The sequence below is a fragment of the Fukomys damarensis genome, unplaced genomic scaffold (assembly GCF_012274545.1).
Source record: "Fukomys damarensis isolate Sample0158 unplaced genomic scaffold, DMR_v1.0_HiC HiC_scaffold_32, whole genome shotgun sequence".
Taxonomy (NCBI): domain Eukaryota; kingdom Metazoa; phylum Chordata; class Mammalia; order Rodentia; family Bathyergidae; genus Fukomys; species Fukomys damarensis.
The window spans coordinates 40,823,878-40,847,330 of record NW_022900944.1 but is presented as its reverse complement, the minus strand read 5'-3'; the positions used below and the strand labels follow the sequence as shown (position 1 = coordinate 40,847,330).

The 23,453-nt window shown below is 43.7% G+C and overlaps 1 protein-coding gene across 6 annotated transcripts in view; it reads right to left on the bottom strand.

Annotated features, from left to right (window-relative positions):
- The window catches only part of Wwox (WW domain containing oxidoreductase), a 972,155-nt gene extending 951,167 nt beyond the window's left edge, over positions 1-20,988 (bottom strand). For 5 of the 6 annotated variants that reach the window (XM_033757877.1, XM_019205292.1, XM_010609471.2 and 2 more), the window contains exons 1-3: positions 20,865-20,988; positions 19,811-19,868; positions 15,833-16,011 (exon numbers count right to left, since the gene is read on the bottom strand). In XM_033757877.1, the coding sequence (XP_033613768.1) occupies positions 15,833-16,011; positions 19,811-19,868; positions 20,865-20,973 (346 nt within the window). In that variant the 5' untranslated portion in view covers positions 20,974-20,988. The remainder of the gene's footprint in view (positions 1-15,832; positions 16,012-19,810; positions 19,869-20,864) is intronic. The other variant, XM_010609470.3, reaches the window with a different exon arrangement.
- Between the last annotated feature and the right edge of the window lie 2,465 nt (positions 20,989-23,453).

Here is a 23,453-nt window from a genome sequence, read left to right as displayed (position 1 = left end):
AAAAAAGGCAATGCACATTTGCAAGGGTGGGCTGTCCTTAAGAACACTAGCTAGGAAAAGAACTATTCCTGAGTTGCTGCATGGGTCTTCCCTACACTAAGGAAGAGAAGCCTGAGGGCAGAGCATGTAGCTCCATTTCTCAGCAAAGCCCCATCTTCAAGAACAGAGCAGGCGGGAGCAGTGTGTCTCCTCTGCACTAGGACTTTCCAACACGCAGGTAACACCCTGTCTGTCCACGTATGGCTCACTTCCAGCCTATCCCTACCTCGCCATGTCATCCACACTGCATGTCACCAGAAACACCCTCTTGCTTCAGTTCAGTGCTTTCTTTCTTCGAGATTTCCTCTCTTTCACCTTTCTCCAAGGAAAAGCCCCTGTACAACACTATTATTAACACCCCCAGACCTGCCTGGTTCTCTTCACATCGTCTAACAGAGAAAAACACAATCAAGCTTTCTTACACCAGAGTTATCACTTCAACACAGCAAGAGAACTATCCCTTGCTATTAATTCTAAAGGGCACTTAAATGATCACAATCTTGGCCAAATGACATGAATTTTTAACTCAGCAAAAGCAGAACAGTACAACTTTGCAGTGCTTTATTTTCTCAAGAAGTCCACAATCGCCAAAATCTTCCAAGGGCTTAAATACCATTATGACAGATACCAAAGTACAGAAATTAAAGTAAACTAAGAAACTAAACAGAGAATGAAGAGATAAGCCAGAGATGAACTCTGTTTCACAGAAGTAATGAAAAAGAAAGATCTTGTGCCAACTGTCATGAGGAAAAAAGAGGATAAAGAAAAACTAAAGAAATAGGGGTTTAATGCTTCCCAAAAGAGTTACAGAAAAATTCAGCAGGCAACACCAAGTATTATGCACACAGAAAGTAATCTGTGCAAAGTGCAGGCTGTTTTTTATAGCAATGTCCAGCAGTAAAACTATGGCTACATTTCTAAATGAAGATTTCTGATAGCTGCTCAGAAATAGTATCCATAGTAGCATACAACTTTCTACCACGAGGTTTAAAACGAAGCCATCCTGCTTGCATGTCGATTCTGAAATCCAGTGCTAATATTTAAGCAAATAGTAAAGGCAGCATTAGCAACATCTGCCATTCCACATTTGTCCCAAGAGTTAATTCTCCTTCTTCCTAAGAACACAAACACACACACACACACACACACACACACACACACACACAGAGAGAGAGAGAGAGAGAGAGAGAGAGAGAGAGAGAGAGAGATCCTCAATACAAAGCAATTCTGAAAGGAAACACTCAAGGAACATTTAAGAAAACACATATGGCTCCCTAATACCCCAGCAAGAGCCACAAAATCTGTCAGGAAGATGGGAGGAATTTATAGCCTACTGACTATAAATCTGGAAAGACTTATTTCTCAAATGACAGCTCTGCACTGTTTTGTCCCCATGCAAGCTCAGCTCGGTCCTACAAGTATATCCCGTGCTATCCCCCACAAGTGGCCTCCTGTTTTTGACTCATGGTCTACAGGCTTCCGTGATCCAGTCCTTCGGTTGTTCCCTTAAAGCCACCAACATTGACTTCTCTAGGGTTTCTTGGAAATCATTTCACTTTCGGGCACTCAACCTTGTACAGTTTAAGCAGAACACATCATATTTAGAGTTTAAAAAAGAAAGTACCCTTTGAAAAGTTAAACACTATTAAATTCTTCACACAACACCATCTTTGTATCTAAAACATGAAATCCAGAAGTTGCACCCCCATGATGGAGGGTGCCATCCTAAATCGGCTAAGTTTTCCATCCTATGTAATATGGAATGAAGAATTTGTTTTGAATCTGTGGATCCAAATATCATCCAGAAACGTGACCACTTTCCCTGCAGCCTGACAGGATATAAAATTATAAGTTTAAGCCACGATTCTCTACCTCACGTTCCGGTTCTGTGCTTTGCAGCTGCCACACCATTTGAGGGGCCGGGAAATGGAATGGAGCAAAGAAGAATTATGGCAATTATAAAACCTCCCTGGTATATACTGTCAGATTAATAACCAGCATTAGCACCGCTCAGCTCTACCATCAACAGCGTGAGGAAGGAGGAGCCCAGAGCAAGGGGGAACTCAGAACACAGCGGAGAGCACAGAGCCTACCTAAAGGAACGCAGAAAACAAGGCGGGTCAGGCTGCTACGCGTGACCCACGCCATGGGAATAGCACCTGACCACTCAGGGGGGAAGCACGAGCAGCAAGACACTGGATGACCTTTAACACGGCTGCATGCTTATTAACACAGAGCAGGCATGGGAGCCATGAGGAACAGATGTCACAGAAGAAGCAGTTACACCTGAGAACAGCAACACCCTGCTCACGCTGATGGTGACCTAGCTTAGGCTCTGCTTTCAGAAGATGTATACATGGGCAAAGGTTAAGGAAACTCAGGGACTATCAGTCAAGATAGTACACGCGCTCTTCAATTTATAGGCATATATACAGTGAGTCATTCGCAGATGTCTCTCAAGTATGAAAAGCAATGGCCTTAGCATCCAACGTCTTTCACGTGCAAATAGAAAAATACCAAAATAATTAGAAACTATCCAGAGGCATGCATGTATGCAGCAATCTCTGTCTCTGTCCTCTCTCTCTCTCTCTCTCTCTCTCTCTCTCTCTCTCTCTCTCTCTCTCTCCTCATTATACTATAGAGCAAATCAACTTAAATGTTCTCTAAAAGCACACAGACCAAGCTGCTATTATTTTGGTTTCTTTGGCCCTTCATAAAGGCAGGGATCACATCTGTTTCTACACTGAAAACTTAGCACCTCATACCCAACAGTCCATGAATGTTTACTGACTACACCGCAGACTGAATAAAGGCCATATCTGTGGCTGTGCACCAGCCCTCCTCTCTCCTCACAGAACCCTCATCCTAGATGCCCCACAAGGGTTCTAAATTCCCCTCACCACAGAACCAGGAGTCTCAGGCCAGTGGCAGGGAAGTGGCTTGCAGGGGGCAGCACTGGTAGGCTTCTGGGCTATTGGACTGACAGGGTGGAGTGCAGTGTGGCAGGGCCCCCCAGGCAAGCCCTCCCCCTAGTTCAGACTTCATCCTAGCAGAAAGCGAACTAGCTCTCCAGCCTCTTCCTCCAGGCATTCATTCTATCCAAGCTGCCTCTCAGGACCAAACCACCCCCCAGACGCCTCATCTCCAAATGCCTTCACGCTGGGATTAAGATGGTTAACACATGAATTTGGGGGCCACACACGCATTCCATCCAGAGCACTAAACCTTCTGGTTTTAAAAGACTGTCAGAAATCTAGATTTATTTTTCAATATCCTGATGTTAACATGCTGGCAAGTAATCCAGGAAGAAAACAAACAAAAAACCTCACGAGAGGCTATTTCTGTGTGGACCACACAAAGTATCAGGGAGCTGGATACAGGCTGCAGGCCACCAGTTTGTACTCTCATCCTCGGTTGACTGGGGGCTCTGCCCTTGAGCACATGGCCCTGCCTACACCAGCGAGCAGGGTGGTCACCGCTGTCACAACCACAAGGGACTCGGCAGTAGCCAGCACAGTGAGTTTCTAGTATGTATAGAGCCCCAGTGGTGGCAAACCTTTTAGAGTTTTCAATAAGAGTCTGCTGCAGCACACGTGCCATAGGCTCACTGCCACTGGTATAGACTATCCTGCTTCAGACAAAATCAAACCTGTGGCGCTGGAGGAAGCTTCCCCCAAAGCCCAGAACACCTAGAGTCAGAGCTTCCCTAAACAAAAGCACCCACCCAAAGATCCATTCAGTAAGGGAAGAAAGTGAGTGGGGACAACCTTTCATGCCAACCAACGCCGGAAGGGCTCCACTACCTTCTGCCCTAGGTGGAGCCAGGTCTCTCCCCGGGACATGAACCACATCCAACCCCTGGGAATGTTTCCTGACTTGGCAAGGGGATACTGCAGAGGTGGTTAAATGCAGCATCTCATGATGGGGACACTATCCTGGGCTTCCAGGTGGACCCTGAATGGAATCACAGAGATCCTTAGAAAAGGTGGAGGGAGGCGCTACAAAAGAAGGAGAGGTGACGGGGGACAGTAACAGCAACTGGAGTGATGTGCTTGGAAGGAGGAGGGATGGAGCTGCAAGCAAAGGAACACAAGCAGTCACTAGAAACTTTGAAAGGGGAGGGAACAGATTTCCCCAGAGCCACTAGGAGGAACCAGCCCTGCCAACACCTTGATGTTAGCCCAGAAAAACAGATCTAACTCTGACTTTCAGAATGGAAGTGAAGAACCCTGTGTTGTTTTAAGCCAGTAATTATTAAGAGAACACTACAGAAACCTCGGGAAACTAACAGATCTCCCCAATAATTACACAAACATGCAACGATCATACAGCTGATAGAGGCACCCATGTATGCTTCCCATGTGGTGACACACAAACACTACTGGCTTTCTCCTGTAAAATCCTTCTCTGATCAATCCAGGAGGAGAGAAAGAGGGAGAGAGGGAGGGGAGGGGAGGGGAGGGAGAGGGGGAAGGAGTGGGAGAGGGGGAAGGAGCGGGAGAGGGAGAGGGAGAGGGAGAGAGAGCTATAATTGGTGGAAAAAAGATCCTTGCACACACAGACAGATGACTCCCAACTCAGCTTTTCAGACTGAAAGAATGGTGTCCCTTGCCAAAAATCTGATTCCACTCCCTGATGGAGATGTTTCCCCATATGGACCCGTTCCAACACTTTCCACCTTGTCAAACACTCAATCTGGTAACTGCACATGAACTTAGAACTGAAACTTCCTTTGCTAATAGATAAAGTTGTAATGGCATATTTTTTTTATTTCAGTGCCATTTGGAATGCACCGGTGATCTCTCAACTGATAGAAGCTTCTCAAACTCAGCTGCCAGATTTAGAAACCATGCCTGCCTGACTTATAACACAGCCACACAGAAAAACCGAAGGCAATCGAAGGCACTGTACTGAGCAAAGCAAAAAGGTCTGAGAGCTCTTCCTTTCAGCCTTCAGTGCCTGACATGGCAGTTTCTTCATTTGAAAGACATAGATCATTTTCATCACCAGAATCAAGTATGGCTGGCAATTTTGCTGATGCTCTCTATCAGCCAACAGCACCCAGTTCACATCTGAGTTCTGCATCTACATTTGACTTAGCTCTGCACTGTGACCAGAGGTGAGGAGCAGGAATAAACCGCTGTGTGAACCGACAACATTTCCACCTATCAAAACCCTGCACAACTACATCCCAGCCAAATTTCCACCTCGGCAGAGAATCCCTTCATATTATGCCACATTTGGGCTCCTGAATATCTGGTTGGAATCACAGCCTGTCAACCCCAGTCAGGACAGTACCTGTTAACATTTCAGTCACCACTGAAATGTTGTGCCATGTGCAACCCTGTTACCTGGCATCTGGTTCCCTTTTAGAGCCTCTCATCATAGAAGTACTAACAAAAAGCATCAAGGGCTCCTGTTTTATTCCATCCAGTAAGGAATCAAATTATGCCCCCCATCTTCTTCCAACTCTAACCCTCCTGTTAGGACTCTCTTTTCTACAATGTGAGGTTACTTTTCCCCAAATGTAAGCAACCTTATACCCATGAAGTATTCTTCATTGCTGCACTTCCCCTATTATTTGATCTATGCAAACAGTGACCAAAAAAAATCTTTTTCTTGACTTTACCAAATGAGTAAAGTAAGACTCAGAATAGTGAAGTGGCTCTTCTAGGTCACATAAGTTTGTGATTATCTGTCTCATAGGACATTTCTCTTTCTGCTATGTCCCCGGAGTCCCCAATGAAAGTGCCAACCTGTTCAAAGTGCTGATAAAGTGATACTCAAATGCTGATTCATTCTGGGGTACGATCAAGGAAATGGGACAAGAGATTTGGAGATTTAAACTTAATATGCCAGTCAGTACTATAAGCCATCACGAACTGAACAACTCTCTGATGTTAACCTCGGAGTAGTAATTACTGTGATGTATTCATTTCAGATTCAACCATTCCTCTTTCTCTTCCTCTACTCCAACTTTACATCAAAAATGATGCTGTCCTTTTATTTTCCTCTTACTTGATGCCTTTTCTGGTTGCAACATCTGACCTCCAACCCAAAAATATCTGAAATGTTCCCTTTCAATCCAAAGACAAGCCAACACCCACAATGGTCATGTAGAAAGGTCACTCTAGGACAAGTGCACAGATACTATGGCAGCCTTCTGAGGATCCAAGGACCAGGATGCTTGGAAAACACTACACTGATTTCATAAGTAACTCAATCCCCCCACCCCACCCCAAAAATGCCTCGCAAGGATGAGATGACGTCCCCAGGCGGCCTGGAGCTCCCGTCCTTCACCACTTTGCAGAGGAGGAATATTATCCATGATTCACAGGCAGGAACAGGAACCCAGGGTGGGAAAGTCACCTGGCCACAGTCACAAGGGTGAGAAGTGGTGAGAGCGGGTTGTGAAACTAGGTCACGTCGACTTCCAGGGCCCGAACTCCTCTCCACCTTCAGCCAGAAACCCCCTGCCCATCTGTCAGCAGGGCTATTTTCAGCAATGGAACAACTGCACTGCACACAGTAAGACCCATCACAAGGGAAAATGCACAAGGAAGCTCCAAAGTGCTGTGACTGTCATGAGCAGAAGAGCCAGGGAAAACTTGCAAACATCAAAATAGTGAGTCCCGTTTATGAGGTGATCTTGGGACTTGACTACGGTAGTAAGGCGGCCAGTGGAAGTCTGAGCTTTCTGTGTGCTGCTGCTCCTCCCTACACACAGACCGGAAGCAGCAGTGCTGTGATGTCAGCTGCAGCATATGTAACAACAGGTAAGACATATGCTGGAAAGGTTTCAATGAATCAAACTGGGAAGCTACGCCAACCTCTTTGCGAATTTCTCTTGATCACAGGATTGAGTATGTACTCAAAATAATACACACTTTGAAATAAATTAACTTCTAAGAGAGAGGGACATTTTGAAAATTTAATTGTACTGCATGGCATAAGCCATCAATCAGCAATCAATATATATCCAATGGTTATGCATGTAAAATGAAAAGGCAATTCGTAAACAAATAAATACAAATGGCCACACATGAAAAGTGGCTCAATTTTACTAATAATCACAGGATGCAGATTTAGTTGACTTTTTTAAAATGCTAATTCCCAAGGCTGGCAAAGATACAGGGCAAATGGGCACTCAAATTGGTACATTCCAATGGGTGTGGTTTGATAAATCAAGATACTACGGCCTGGGAGCAAATCCCTTGATTCAGTTCTGCTTTCACCAAATAAAACTACAGAATAGTCACAGATGGGCACGAATACTTCATGCAAAATGTTCCTCTCCATTCTATAGCTATTAAAAGCTGGAATCCACCCAAATGTGCCACACTGGGGGAATCGGTGGATTCACGTAACGGAGTACTACACAACCACTAAAGATGCAAAATACTGGATGGCAAGGAAAGATACCTGTGATCCACAGATGAATAGAAAATCGCAAAAACAAAGAAGGGAAGGGAGCCATGCTTAAGAGTCATAGACACTAAAGGCTGCCACAGCTTCAGCTGATAAGGATTTTGGGTGGGCTTTTTCTCATCTGTGTTTTCTAAATTTTCTATGGGGAATAGGTTTACTACCAAAATAATTTTTAAAATAATTACTTAAATGAGAACATACATAAAGCTAAGTTAGCCTAACATTTGGTGTAAAAGCAAGCTTGCCACATGCTAGCTCCAGCCACCCAGAATTCTTCACCAATACCTGTTTACACTCCTAATGCAAAGCAGAATGCCATAAAGACCCGCTGCTATAAGCATGACCCCCATGCAGCTTAGAAACTGTGTCTCACTCCACCCTCCCTACAGTACCAGGCCCACTTTGCCAGGCTAAATAGAAACCCGATTCCACACTCAAGGTGAGTAGATGGAATGAAGTTCTTGCAAAGGGCTCAGTAAGGACCACATACTATTATTCTCGGAAACAGGAAAGGGTCCCAAGTGGGAGACAGAAGTCTTCTGCTCTTGTCCTACGGCTCCAGGGCCATGGGATCTGAGGCAAGCCGCCTCATGCCATTCAGCACTCTGTAAACACTGTGGTGACAATGAAATATGCACAGAACAATCCTCAATGTTCAAGGGCTACTGATATAACTTAATGATCAATAAACACTAAGTCTAGAACTTGTACATTTTTGAGGTAAAAATAAAAATTGTAACTTCAGTTTCTGTACGATTTTATTCTTCTGAGACAATTAGTTGAGACAAAAGGCCACCCTCCCGCCATCCACTGTGCCTAGGGAGAAACAGGGAAGACCCGGGGAACATGAGCCCCCAATCTCACACATGCTCCTCTGTGCACTCACCCCAGCCTAGAGCCCCTCTCAGAGCCCAGCGAGGAACCATAGCGTACTTCCAGGGACAGCTGTCTGAACACGGCTTCTAACACCAAGCGCCCCAACCAACCAACCAATCAGCCAAACACAAAACACCAAGGACAGCCTGGTCAACAAATACTCAAAACTTTGAAGCCAGGAGACTCAAGCCACAGTCCATAACTTCACACTTCCTATGAATCTCACTGAGCTGTGGGGCTCTAGACTGGCCCTTCAGGAAATGTTATGTTATTGATTAAAATGAGGGGACATGATTTACGCAAAAAAAAACCTCTTACTAGGATTTGCTTCTCGGTCCATCGATCAGCACCTGAATTTAAGAGCTCTTTGCAAGAAGGCCTTCCTAGGGACCCCAGCACAATTCAGGATTTCAAATGGGGTGGAGGACTCACACCTGGGCAGGGGGCATCAGCTACAAAATTGCAAGGAAGGAAGCACGTAGCATCACACAGAATTAGGGACATAGAGGGCTTCTCCACAGTTGGTAGCTTTTATTATGAAACCTGTAATAACTCCCAAAACAGCCATCTACTTTCAACAATTTATATGATAAACAATGAACACATCTGTATATGAGTAACCAAAACACCTTTACTCCGGTCAAGCAGCTTTGCAGTGTTACATGTATATATTCACAATGTTTTCAAAAGAGAAAAGGCTGCTAAGGATGATAGAAGTGAAAGTATATAATGTAGGTATTCATTTTGGGTCCATATAAAATTGGATAATAAGCAATTTATAAAATGCAACCAGACTTCCTTCTGGACCAATTGTTTGACAGCTGAAGAATACAATTAACAGGACATCCCCACTTTAATTATGTGACCAAAATAAAAAAAAAAAAAGTTTCTTCAATACTCTATGTACAGGGCATTTGCTATTCCATATTAAATATGGAATAGTTTAATAGGGCTTATCATTTAGGAAACATACAGAGCCCAAAGTACAATAATGTATATAATGTATCACTAACAACCTAATTAAAATACGTTATATAATACTAGATGAGGCTACTGGCAGAGGCAAGAGAGACTATATTCTTAAGAAAAAATAGAAGGTCGCTAAAACATTCTAAATGGACCTTAAACAGAGGCATCAATATTTAAATGTTACAATTTCCACTTAGGAAAAAAACCACATTATTGATAGGCTAGCGTGCTCAAAACCAATAATGTCATAAAAACACAAGCCCTTGTATAATTTGGCAGAACAAGCTGCACCCTGAATACAATGGACCGTTTTATTAAATGGAACTCTTTATCCTTGGCATTTTATACAAATAAAACAAAAACACAAAGAGAAGGAGATTAAAAGAAACAAACAGCACCCGTAACAGTTTTCAGCCTGAACTCTGTCACTGAGAAGTACAAGACCTAAAAGATATGTTAGGAAAGCAAAAGGCATTATTTGGCACAAAAAATGAAAGGAAAACCAGCTGAGAGGAAGAAAACTACATTGAGCCATTGCCTCTTTTGTTTAATTATACAGAAGGGCAACAGAGCCCTCTAGTGGAAAAAAACAAAAGTATATACAAAGACATTTCTGCCTTTAGGTTAATTACAGAAATATATGTAATACTTTCATTACAAGTCTGTCAGTGTATATCAAAGCAAAGTACAAAATTATTTTATTTGTACTTTTAAGTAAGATAATTTCCAGATTTTCAAATCTGACATAACACTACAAAACTTCAACCAGGGTAGAGATCAATTTTAAATGTTCTCCTTGAACTGAGTTTGAACCATTTTGTCATAAAACAGCTTGCACAATTCTCCTTTGTCATGCTGATACTATTAAAGAAGGTTAAAATCCACACTTGCATGTGACTGTAAAATTCAACTGATAACATCACAAGGACAGAAGTTTCGCTGAGGTTTAATTAGATGCGTATTAAAGCTGAAGAGGGATGTGGGCACACACACCAGGTGTGAACTACACATATACACTCATTTGCAGTGTTTTACACAGGATTATGAAATCAACAGTGCTTTAAATATTAAGTTTCTCAAATACTATGATCATGTGACTCCCATATACAACACAATGTCCAAGAATATTTAAATGTGAAATGATTATGTAATTCATAAGGTTCTAATTCTGAATTTTTATATAGTGCCGTTCTGAAACCTTTCATGTATTTTCAAAAAAATCCAAGTTTCCTAGAATGAAATTATTTCAATTCCTTTCACTTATATGGGTATATTCGGAGGAAGAGAATAGTTGTCATAAAAGTTTTTAATTAATTCCCAAAAGGCCATTAGATTATTTCAGAATTTCTTCCTCCATTTAATGAGCACCAGGTTCTTAAAAAGAAGATAAATACTTAGATCCCAGTAGTTTAAGTCCTGTCAACAACTGGGAAGGAAACCAAGCAGCATTTCAGGGTCCCAAGTGCAATGACTTCAGCTGAGCATGCTTCACCCAACTAAGTGACTAAATATAACAGTTTATGGGCTTGGATTTATAGGATCTATTAGAATAACTACAAAAAAGGTCAACAGCCCAGCTTGAAGACAAAATTTAGGTGTGGAAAACAGGGACCTGGTGGTGTGGAGGAAACTGGTAGGGCCCACAATTGGGAAGTGGGGATTCAGAATCTTAAAAATGAATATGATTTTCTACATGAAGAAAAACTAACTTTCCTGTGTTACTGTAGAACTGGTGGGATTTACACCAGATATGAATCCATCATGGTGGTGATTTGTAAGATGAAAACATGGCGACTGCACTTTCCACTGAAACTACAGGACAGAATTTAGGAAGAAGACCTCGAGTTTTTAGAGGTAGGCCCTCAATGCTAAGACATAATTACACAGTGGCGCCTCAGTTCACGAATGCTTGTTTGCAAACAATCTGATTCGCAAATAGAAGCATTTGGCAAAATTTGTTTTTTGTGAGCAAACTGCGTCAGGCACAAACACAAACATGGCCACCTTTTCCAAAAGTGTACAACAAACTAAGTTCATGAACCGAGGTACCTCTGTACTACTTATACCAAACTACACTAATTTCTAAGAAAGAAAAATCTGGTACCTTCACCTTGTTTTGGGGAGAACAAGTTTGGGGGTGACTTTTGCAGCTTGAGCATAGCCGCTTTATATGACAAGTGTACAACTTGTGCTGAGGGTGTGTAATACAAATTCCCACCACGAGCCTGAAGGAGGTCGTGATAAAACCTAAATTCCAGTAGGAAATTCAACCATTTCAGTGGTCTACACTATAACCAGGACAGCCAGCTTGTAGTTGTTCTGGGCGAAAAAAGCAATCTTGTTTTTGCTAACGGGTCCTCCAGCTCTAAAATTGAGACTAGGCCAGGCTATTTCAGAGTCAAAGCCACACATCTGATACAGCCCTGCATTAAAAAAGGTTCAAACGGTGAAAGAAACTTTTCATCCTGACTCAAATCTGAAATGCCCGGCTCAGTACACGTTTTGTATGTGCCACAAGAGCTGCTACCACACAGCCAGGTGTTCGGGGACCCCTCCTTGGGACCACTGATGAGCAGTCCACCTGCACTTGTTACACTCACAGAGGCACACACATTGTCACGAGCTCAGGCACCAGGAGTGTAGGAAAGCAGCATGGGCCCTTCTGGGGTGGGAAGTTCCCTAGCCTAAAGAAATCAGCCCCTCCAAGACTTGCAGCATTTGTATACAGTCCTCACAAGGCTGAAGCCATGTTCATTCGATTTTAGGGAATCAGGGCCACCACGCTGCTAACTCCAGAGCCAGGAAATGCCTGCCCCTCCCGCTCAGCTAACTGTGCACAGCAGCAAGGACTCCTCCCTCGTCTATGGGCCGCGGTCAGGGCAGGGTCTCCCGGCCTCTCCATCAAGCAGAAGCTCTGGGTGAAGAGATGGCTTCCCCCTGGATACTGAGATGCTGATCTCCACTGAGAGGTCCACAAGCTACAGCTCTCAACCTACATTCTTCGGGTTCGGAAAGCTGGTCAAACAAAGGTCAAGGACAGAAGAGTGTTAGTTTCAGAGGAGAAAACATGCTAATCCTTCCAACTCCCTAAAAAAGGGGCAAGGCTGTGGCCAGGGACAAGGGCTGCTGGCGGGACCACATCTCCCTGGGACCTGGGGCAACCAAAGTATACAAATCTCACCGACACTGCGGCCTGTTCAGAGTGTGGGTGAGCCCACCAGACCCTCTCCCGCAGGGTCAGCAAGCTTCATGTGTAAAGGGCCAGACAGCAATACTTTAGGTTGTGAAGGGCCAGGATTTAGTTCAGTGGCACCACGCCTGCCTCACAAGCACAAGGTCCTGAGTACCAGGAAAAAAAAAAAACAAATTCAGGTAGTGTGGGCCACATGAGCTCTGCTGTAATTGTAACTGCTTCACTGGACTGGTGATGAGGTAAAGGGGCATGGCTGCATTCCATAAAACCGTACTTATAAAATCAGGCAGCAAGTCAGATGTGGCCCAGGGGCAATGGTTTGCCCACCCCCAACCTAAATACCTGAGTCCATAAAGTAAAATCCAGTTATAAGCCTGAGCCACAAAAACAAGGATCTCGTGAAACCAAAGCACTCCTGCCATTTTTCCCAAATCCGTCCAACTTCCACAGTCATCCTGATCTTTCTGAGAGGATCTGAGAAAGACTTTCTCCAATCGCCTTAGTAACTGAACATTAAAAACTCAACATAGAGCCGGGCATGGTATCACATGACTATAATTCCAGCACTTAGGAGGCTGAGGCAGAAGGATTGCCGTGAGTTCAAGACAAGCCTGCACTACACAGTAAGTCCTTGTCTCACAAAATAAAACTGAAAATTAAAAAAAGAATGCTTCCTATGTCACTTATGACCACGGGGAGGATGATGCTCACAAGATAAAACTCTCCTTCGATATGGGCAGGCTCTATTAGAACCCTGAAGTCTCTCCAGAAAGAGAGGCTCCAGTGCTCACCAGGGACCTCGCCAATGGGACCTCCAGTATTCCAACAAAGCAGCACCTTGGGGGACATTTGTTTTCTAAAGGAGGTACCGGGCACAACAGGTCTGCTAAGCACCCCTTGTAAGGAAAATCAGGTGTCTACACTTTTAGATATGAAGTCTCCGTGCACAAACTGAACACCATTATGTTCTACACCAGCCCACTCAATCTCAAAGAGAACAGGAATCCAAAGGTAACACATTCAACCACTGATTAGTGGTGGGCCTCGCTTCACGTGGCCAAAGGAAAACATCGCTGAAAACACCACCGAAGCTTTGACAGAAGGTGACTTCTAAGCATCCCAGTAGTCCGGGAAACAAATATGTCCAATCTACTCAAAAGTCAGCTGCTTCGTATGAAATAGGCAGAAGTAAGGTAGTGATCCCAAATTATAAATCGGCACATTGCAGCCCAGATGAAGGAAGGATTTTATATAAAGGCACAGCATGCCTGGGCAAGGACACTTTCTCAGGCAGCCAGGCAGGACACAAAAGCCAGCTCAGTTTGGATGGAAAGCCAATGTCTATCCTCAGTCTCTTCTTTCAAGCCTGACACCAGTGTAGCAGAAGAAAAGCAATTTGCAAGTATTTGCCTAGAATTCATAGCATATTATTTCAAAAGTTAAGAATAACTTAACAGCACTCAATTAGATTCCCACTTCTCAGGGTGGAGGGGGTGAGTTTCTGAGGGAAGCTGGGAGCTGGGCTTTGCGTTGAGCATGGGAACAGTGGGACTCCTCCAACCTGTTCTACCCCGTCACCAGACATTCCTGCAGCACCCACCTAGGGAACTGTGCACACAGGAAGGAAGTGCCATGGGCAAGCAGGGGTTGTGAAGAGGAACAGAGCGTCCGCTTTGCTTCAGAGGTTTGAGGTCCATTCTGATCAACAGCCTGTTTCTTCTCCATATTGCAGAATCTCCTTGTCTCTTTCTAGCATGAAGAAACAGCCACAGATTTTCTGTATTTTAAACCAACTCTAGGAGTCCTGGATAACAATATCCTATGCCTTGTGTTGCAAATCTTCGCAACTGCATTCACTGTTGTATTCAAAAAGTCTGCTATCTAATATCAGACAAAGGAGCTTGAACACTTATGCAGGAAGTAATCAGTCTTCACATAGCTTACTGACTAAAGAAAAAACTGAGTTAAAAGACTCAGGGAATGAAACTGTCTTATCAATTTTTAATTGAGTGTTTAAAAGCAAAGGTGTTTCTCTGAAGTCCTTACTTTTTAAGTTTTCTAAACTGTTTTGGTCCATACTCTCAAACATAAGAGAAGTCAACACAATCAATACAACATATGGCCTCTTGGATCAATGAGAATTTGGTCACCGATTCTGACATCAAGTCATTAGTTTGTACACCAGTGATGATGACCCCAATGAAGAAGCTGGAAAAGCTGGACTGGACCTGTCGTGAGCCCAGGATGAGTTTTTAAGAGATGATTTTAAAGAAATCCCTTCTGAAAAAAGAAAACAAAGAATTCCATTTGTTCTCTACCTTTGTAGACAAATGCAGTGAAGAGTTCTGCTCTGGGATGGTGAGACCCTGTGCTGCATCACACCTGACCTGGGAGGAATGTATTTTCATCTCCAGTGCTTGCCCTGAAGATGCTAGGGGATGTTCCAAGAGACTCAAGAAGGAACAGTTCAAAGATAGTAAAGACATAGAAAGGAGAGCAGAGATCAAAACTGACAAGGAGCCAATGCAGGGGTCCTGAGGGGGTGGGAGGAGTCAGACACAGCATGTGACAGCCCCATTCCATTTCTCCCAGAAAATGCGCACCCTTTCTCAAAGCAATTGGTTTTTACTGATTCTGATATTGATATAAATAGACCAAACTAAAATAAGATCCTATCAGAAAGATGGATGGTGCCGGCATCTGGTTGGCTGCTGTTTCTTCAACACCCCAGGATGCTGAGGAAGGAGGCGGCCATCCTGAGCCATCCACCTCACGATGATCACTGTGGTAAGGCGCTGGCAATTAGGAGGGTTAATCTGGAGGTTAAGACAAGGACAAAACCTCCAGTTTTATGAAGAAATAAGATCCTGTTCCAGCAGAAGATGATAGGTGCGGTGACCAGTGGAAACCTGCAGTATCCTTGGCTCCACAGTCCGGATACGCGGTTGTCCTGTATCCCATTACCAATCAATTTTGGTTTGAATAACCCAGGTAATTGGAATATGTCCGTGTACCACACAGACCAGGTCAAAACACTTAGACGGAGCCTGTTGTCTAATGCTTGAATATCAAAAAATAGCCACGGTCTTTTGCTGAGTTTTCAGTTCTCAGAGATTTCAAGGTCGGCCCCTACAAAGCCTGCCATGATGACACTGATTTGAAGAGAGGCGATGGTTTTAATAAAACAATAGCTGAAAAGGCCATAAACACATCTTTAAATTAGAGAACCACTATAAAAAAGGTCTCATCATAGTTACATCTAATTGAATTTCACTAGAGCGGCAACAAAAACTAAATAAATAGAACAGCAGTAAACTCACAGCCTACCTGTTCCTGAATTAGCCCCAGTGACCACAACCACTTTGCCCGTGAAGTCCCGACCCTGCAGGATGTCCATGGCCGTGGTGCTGCTGTCGTATCTCTGCCTGGTGGTTGGCTTGGTCGGGATGTCGTCCACGGTGAAGGCCAGTCTTGGGTCCAAGTAGGTGGTTCTCTTATTTATGTGGCTGCAAAGGAAAAGAGAAAGCAGTGAATTCACAGTAGTGAACACCAGCAGTTATAAATACGAGATAATCTTCCAGTTGAGGCAAACCCCATTATTCATCTATCAGAGGCTTATTCTTAAATTGGAAGGAACCAGGGCCCGTTTAATTTACCTTCTGCCCTCCAGAAGGATTACACTCCTGCCTAGAAAGATACTCATCAAAACCTTTCCATCAAAGCTGCTATAAAACATGCTGTAATGTACAATAACCATTGCCTGTACCCTGCGATATCAAAGACAACCTGAGGAGAACGCCTTGGATTTTTACTTAGTGCATGAAATGTGGCCTAAGATCTGTCAGCCACTCTTTCCAGTAGCTTCAGATTAAATCCCTTCACACTATGCAAAGGCCTAAAAGGACGAACAGACAAAACTCCGAACAGTAAAGGTCTTAACATTCCCATGGACTTGAGCCACCGGTGGTACATGAAGACTGTCCCATCACGTGGGATAATTGGAGGTGAACCACACAGAAGGGTCAGAGCCACCCAGCAGCGATACATAACGTGAACATGTTCATAGTAAGTATGAAAATGACCAACAAGTAAAATTCTAATGATGTCCGTTTTTAAGGCGATACCCAACCCTCTTACAAGTACTATTCTTCTGAACTAGAAATGATCTGAAAGTGAGAGAAACAATATAAGATGTACTGGTCCACAGAGACAGTTAGGTTATTCCTTATAACAGAATTTACTTCCTACATTCTAAGTGTATTTTTGAGATTTGAGGGAAAGGAAGACCTCAAGATATCACAAAAAATATCTTAGAAGTATTAAGAACTCTGCAGAAATACATGAGATTTTATGATTTAAAAAGTTCTTGCCATGCATAAAATTATATTTAAAATCTATACTCTCTGCTGTATAAATATGAAGACCCAGGAATAAGCCAATCTTTTTAAACATTATACCCTCAGCCTGCCAAAAGAAGCAGAGGTGACCCAAGGGTAAGAGCAGATGATGGCTTGCTAGGGCTGGCTCACAGGAGCCACATGTGCGAGTCACCCCCACGCCCCTCGGTACACAGAGCCTGAAACTGGAAACTGTACCCTCCGCCCTCCAGAACCCCAGCTCCAGGCTCCAAGAGCTATGAGACCAGTGGGAGCCACGCTCTCCCCTGCCTGCATAGCCCCTGCCTATGTGTCTGAATGAGGCCAGCGATTGGCAAACTCTATCCCCCAGGCAGCAATGGCCCACTGTTGCTTCTTGTAAATGCAGTGTGAGTGGAACAGAGCAATGCCAATGATTATTATAGTCTATGGCTGCTCATAGCAGAGCTAAAAACTGCAACAGAGACCATACGACCCTCAAAGCACACAATACACTCTGGCCCAGTTCAGGAAAGTCAGCACTGCCCCTCCAAAGTAAATGGCAGCTCACAGCCTAGCAGGCAGAGACTGCCCACGAGGACATGGGAGGCACAGGTCGCCAGCCCCACTAGAGCTGGATGGTGGCATTTCCAACACAGAGCCCATGATGCTGCCGCAGCAGGTGCACAACTGCCCTGGGAATGCTGCTCTGGGCCAACTACCATTAAAACAATTCAGGGAACAACTGTTCCAGCACTGTACAAAGGCAGAGACCACACAGAAGAAGGCAGGCTTGGCTACACAAAATTTCAGAATTCCTACAGTTGGTGTTTAAAGACATCAACAAAGGTTAAAAAAAAAAAAAAAAAACTGCAACACATAAGGAAAGGTCTGATAGCCTTACTTTCTTGAGGAGAAAGAGTTTTATAAATGCAGGAGAGAAAAGCTTTATAACAAAGTACTGGTCAACAACAAACATCCCCTCTGCCTTGGTGGCCCAGAGGACTATGAAGCCAGCCTTGGCCCATCCGCAGCTGACTTTGTTTGAGGCCAGCCTGGACTACAGAGTGAGTTCAGGACCAGCCTGAAGTACATAGTGAGATCCTGTCTCAAAAAAACACCCCAGAAACCAGCCTACATAATACATTGTGAGCATTTTCTCATATCCTTCAGTATTTTTAAGATGATATTTAATGCTCTACAGTATCCTTTTGTACAGATATAATGCATCGTATCACCTTTTGGCCATTGGTGCTGTTAAATTTATTATTGGGAATCGATAATTATAAATACTTTTGAACATCATTATCTGTAACAGTTCTTCACATCTCTGTAACAGTTCTTCACACGCAGAAGGCTGTGTATTTGATAGGATTAGGGTCAATTGGTTATAGAAGTGGATTTAAGCCAGAGTTTAAACATTCATTCATTCATTCATTCATTCTAGGGATTGAACCCAGGGCCTTGTGCATGCTAGGCATTGACGTGATCCCTTTCTGAGCTGTATACCTAGTCTGGAATGATTATTATTATTTTTAATGAAAACCTATATATGTAGCATAAACACTTTTTTTTTAACATTTCCTTCAAACATACCTAGGCCTACTCTTCAAGCGTGGGTCTGCCACATGGATTGCAGTGTGGTTTTCCTTCCCCAAGCATAACCCTAGCATAGCAGCTGCAGTTTCTGCTTTCACTTTCTTTACAGTTGAGCAAAAACTTAGCATTTCAAAGAATTTTGAATGCTTCATGTTTTCTGTAATTTTATGGCATTTGTTTAGCATTTTCAATGTACTTGATTGAACTAAAACTTTTTCTTTTTTTTTTTTGAGACAGAGCCTCACTTTGTAGTCTTTGTTGGCTTTCACTTCACTCTGTAGTCCAAGCTGGCCTCAAACTGGCAATTCTCCTGCCTCAGCCTCCCCAGTGCTGGTATTGCAGGCATGCACCATTATGCCTGGGTTGAACCAAAATATTTTTTAGCTACTTGCCTTTGAGGTTCTCCAAAGCACTCAGCCAGATGCTCACAGAATATTTTCATCTCACACGTAAGAGTTGGTGTAGCAATAGTCCATTAAATAATGTGGTTACAGTTGTAGTATCAGAGTCACAGTTGCTATGTTTAAACTCTGGCTTAAATCCACTTCTATAACCAATTGACCCTAATCCTATCAAATACACAGCCTTCTGCATTAAACACAGGTGGTCAAGAAACATTCATTCTGAACTCCAGGGGCTGGGAGTAGACACACCACAGCATAGACACAGGATGAGAAGAATCTGCCTGGCTTCTGCGGTCTGCTAGACAGGGGGTTACTACTGCAGCTTGTTGCTGGAATTTATTCTACAGACAGAATCGGAGATGTGAAGAACTGTTACAGATAATGATGTTCAAAAGTATTTATAATTATCGATTCCCAATAATAAATTTAACAGCACCAATGGCCAAAAGGTGATATGATACATTATATCTGTACAAAAGGATACTGTAGAGCATTAAATATCATCTTAAAAATACTGAAGGATATGAGAAAATGCTCACAATGTATTATGTAGGCTGGTTTCTGGGGTGTTTTTTTGAGACAGGATCTCACTATGTACTTCAGGCTGGTCCTGAACTCACTCTGTAGTCCAGGCTGGCCTCAAACTTGTGGTGATTCTCCTGCCTCAGCCTCCCAGGTTCTCGGAAAAATCGGGTTATTAAACTGTTCACATGGAACATTTCCTAAGTTAAGAAAACTTGTACACATATAATAGCCCGAGGGAGAAGTAAGAAAAAGCTAGACTGGAAGAATAAATCCAAAATCCACCAAAAGCAGTTTCTCCTGCTGACAAGATTATGGATGCATTCTCCCACATAGCTGTATGTGGTCAATATGTAAGACTTACATATTACAAACTCCTACCAAACAGAAAAATGACCAAGAACAGTTTCCATGTAGACACTTACTCAACAAAAAACACTTGTCCGTTCTCATCCGTTTCTTGCTCCCATCCATAGGGCAAATCTGAAACACAGGAAGGAGACAGGTTTGTGTGGGGTCTGGTGAATGAAGCCCCTCCCTCCTGAACAGCAACTGCTGCTCCAGCTTGCTACTCTTGGTCCAAACCTCCAAATGGATTCCACATTTCTGCTCCTTGCTTTAATGAAAGCTCTGTATCATTCTGTTTTCAAGTGCGGGATGGACCGAGAAACAAACCACAAAGACAAGGTCTAAGCTAAGCTGCCCAGGTTGGGCTAGAATTTAGAATCCTCCTGCCTTGGCCTCCTAGAGAGCTGGGATTACACACGTAATCTTGTGTACATCATGCCCAGCATCAATCTTGACAGTTCTTAAGCATTCTATTTGACTCCTCCTTCACTGGGAGCCTTCCTAGTTGCTTCAGTCAATGGAGGCCCTGCCCTGAATGAGCTCACAGACTGTGTGCTGGGCCCAGCAGGCACCCAGCATCATCATTCTGCTGACCTGTAGGATGCACACAATGCTGCAGAGCAGTTGCACTATTTTTTCAGATGCACCTGCTGTCACTTGAACTAGACTCTAAACCTTTTAAGGGCAGGAATTGTCCCATATTATTTTTTTGTGTTCTTATACATGCGTTCCATGGACTGCACAATAAATGATTAAATGCTGAGAAGCACCTAGAAGTCATGGGGCTCTTTGTAGAATGCTATAAAATACTAACACTTAATGCCATGGTATAAATAAACAGAGAGCAATTTTACAAACAGTGCACACAACTGTAGAGAAACCTAATATAAACTGTTAGTCAAAGGCCACAATTATTTTTATACATTTTATTTAAGACCAGCAAGAAATCCTCTTCCTCCTCCCCAGGATTGTCTCACTTCCTCAGAGCACAAGTCAGGTCCCTTGCTGGTCCCCCAGCGGGGAGCTTCTGGGAAGGACACGGGACACTGCCTCACCGCCCGTGACACCCTCCTGATCTCTTAACACCGCTGCAAACACAGGAGTTCTTCCCTACGACCACGATGTACAAACCTCCTGCTACTCGTTTTCTTTTTCCAGTTTTCGGGTGTTCCCACTGAGTCTTCTCCTCGGTGTGGCTGTTAAAAGCAAAATCCACAATACCATAAATAAAACTTAACATTTCTAAAACACAGCCAATTTTACTGTTTTGTTTTTTTTCCTCTTCCAGAAAAATATTCTCAAGAGGAGTAAAAACAAGGCTTTCAGAGAAGAAATATGCAGAACATAAATTCCACTGATGGCAATAGGTCCATGTCACAAGGGGACCAAATCCTGGGGATCAACTAAGAGGCGGCCTTACAATTGGCCAGGGGAAAAGGAGGAAAAGTTCTGGGCCCCTGCTGTGCAGGCAACTCTAGAAAACCCCAAAATCACCCAAAATATCTGGAAAGGCATTTTGTATCTGTTTTAGTTTTATTCCAGGATTACCAACAAACATCTAACTTACAATGCTGATGTTAAATGTAATGCAAATATAGTGACAGTTTCAGCATCACAAAGGGTTTCATTACCCAAAGAGTCTTTACGAATTCAGGGAGACAGTCCCAGAGGCTGCACAGCTGTGCAGCTTCAGTTAAGTCCCTGACCCCTCAAGTCTCCACCTTCTCTTCTGCAAGATGGAAACAACTCTGCTCTCAAGGACCTGCACATAAAGGGTTTCACATGGCAGCTGACATTGCAAAAATCCTCAAACGTATAAGCCATGATTGCGAACAAACTGGGCACACACATCAGCTTCACTCTGTCCAAACTTGGCATTTTATTTTAGAACACCATGCAGTTACATAGTGGGCCAACAGCTAGAACACCTGTCCCCAGGTGAGAAGGTATCAGGAGAACATTCCATTACTTCCTCAGGAAACTAAGGAACCAACGCGGCAGGGGGGCTTTCAAAGGCTGGGCCAGATTTTTGGAAAGCTCACATACTCTTGTCAAAATGGAAAACAGTGCCACTGAATCACTGACATCTAAATGACAAAATCTGGATGTCCCTTCCCATTGCTTACCCATTGCTTAAGCTAAAGCAAAGCAGAAGGAATTTCTGTAAAATGATGCAAATCACAACCAAGATCCTTATTTGTTGCTGTTGTTTGTTTTTGGTGTGGTCCTGCAGATCAAAATCACATGCTGCAAGTGTGCTAGGCAAGCACTGAACTACTCTCCCAGGCCAGGTTCTCTTCTCATCAGCTTGTTTCCGACCTGGCTTTACAGACTCTAGGCAGCTGGGCTGCAGTCACAGTACAGGACACCAGACCCACAGACAGAATACTAGAGCTCTCCATGCCAAGAAGCCAGTCTCAAGCTATGCCCGCCTCCCAGAGCAGGGTAAAGGGGAGACACACGATACCAGTGGCTCTGCTTAGGGCAAGATTAAATCCTGGTGTAAGAGGTATCAGAAGCAAACACAAGCTCTTACTCTGTACGTCAAGCTCCAATGCCCTCCTGAAGATGAGCAGCTCCCACAGATGTTGTGGGAACATCAGGAACCCCTCTCCTGCTTATCCTTGCAAATGAAGGGGAACACAAGCAGACAGGCCAAACTCCGGTGGTGACATCTCACTTCTCTACTGAGCGAGGCCACACAATTCTTCCAGGACAGAGATGCCCAACATTTATAGTCATTTTCATCTCATGGGCATGCACCAAACAGGCCTGCAGCCTAGCTTGAAACACATCTGCCAGTGGCCCCTAAGAGTGGACCAAAGAGTTCCACAGCACGTTGGACCCTCAAACACCGGCACAGCCTTTGCCTGGTCTTTCCAAAGAAGTTCTGAAATTGAGGCCTCTAACCTGGGTGTCAATATATTACTCCCCACAGACCATGCTGAGACCAAGGGTTCCTAGACACTATTAACCCCAGATCTAACCCAAGAATGCCACCTAGAAGTAAGGATTACACCTCTCCTGGTGCTCTCACCCACCAGCCACACACCCCTGGAGAAGTGCTTTAGCCTTTGCTATGGTTTGTGTCTAGATTTCCCTCCCAAAGCCTTATGTGGTCACAGGTGGGACTTTTTGGAGGTGGCTGGATCTGGAGAGTGTGATGATGGGTTCTAGAGTATATGTAACTAATATAGTCCAGTGATTGGTTTGGAATACCTCTGGATAGGATGAAGGGTGCCCCACCCTGGGCGAGAGTGCTATCCACCCTGAGGGTGGACAGCGGGTTAAGACAGAAGGAGCAAAAAAGGTCTCTGGTCCCTTGTCGCTTGCTGCTTGCTGCCTTCTGCCTGCCCTGCCATGAACTGTTTCTCCTCTGCAAGGACCCTCTGCCATGTCACCTTGCACTGGAGCCTCTACACACTGTGGACCAAGTAAACCTTCCCTTTTTTAACTTCAGGTGTCAGATATTCTGTCTCAGCAATGAGAAAAGTAACTAAGATAGCCTCTCCATGCCTCAGTTTCCTCATCAATAAAATGGAGAAAACAATAGCATCTACCTGTTGGGGTTTTGGAGGACTGAATCAGTTAACTTGTGAAGAAATGTGCCTTTCAAAAGGATTATTTTATGTAAATACTTACCTATAAAAATTAATTAAGGGTGTTCTTTTTCATTATAACCTTAAATGACTTTGTAATGAAGAGTAAATCATGCTTTGA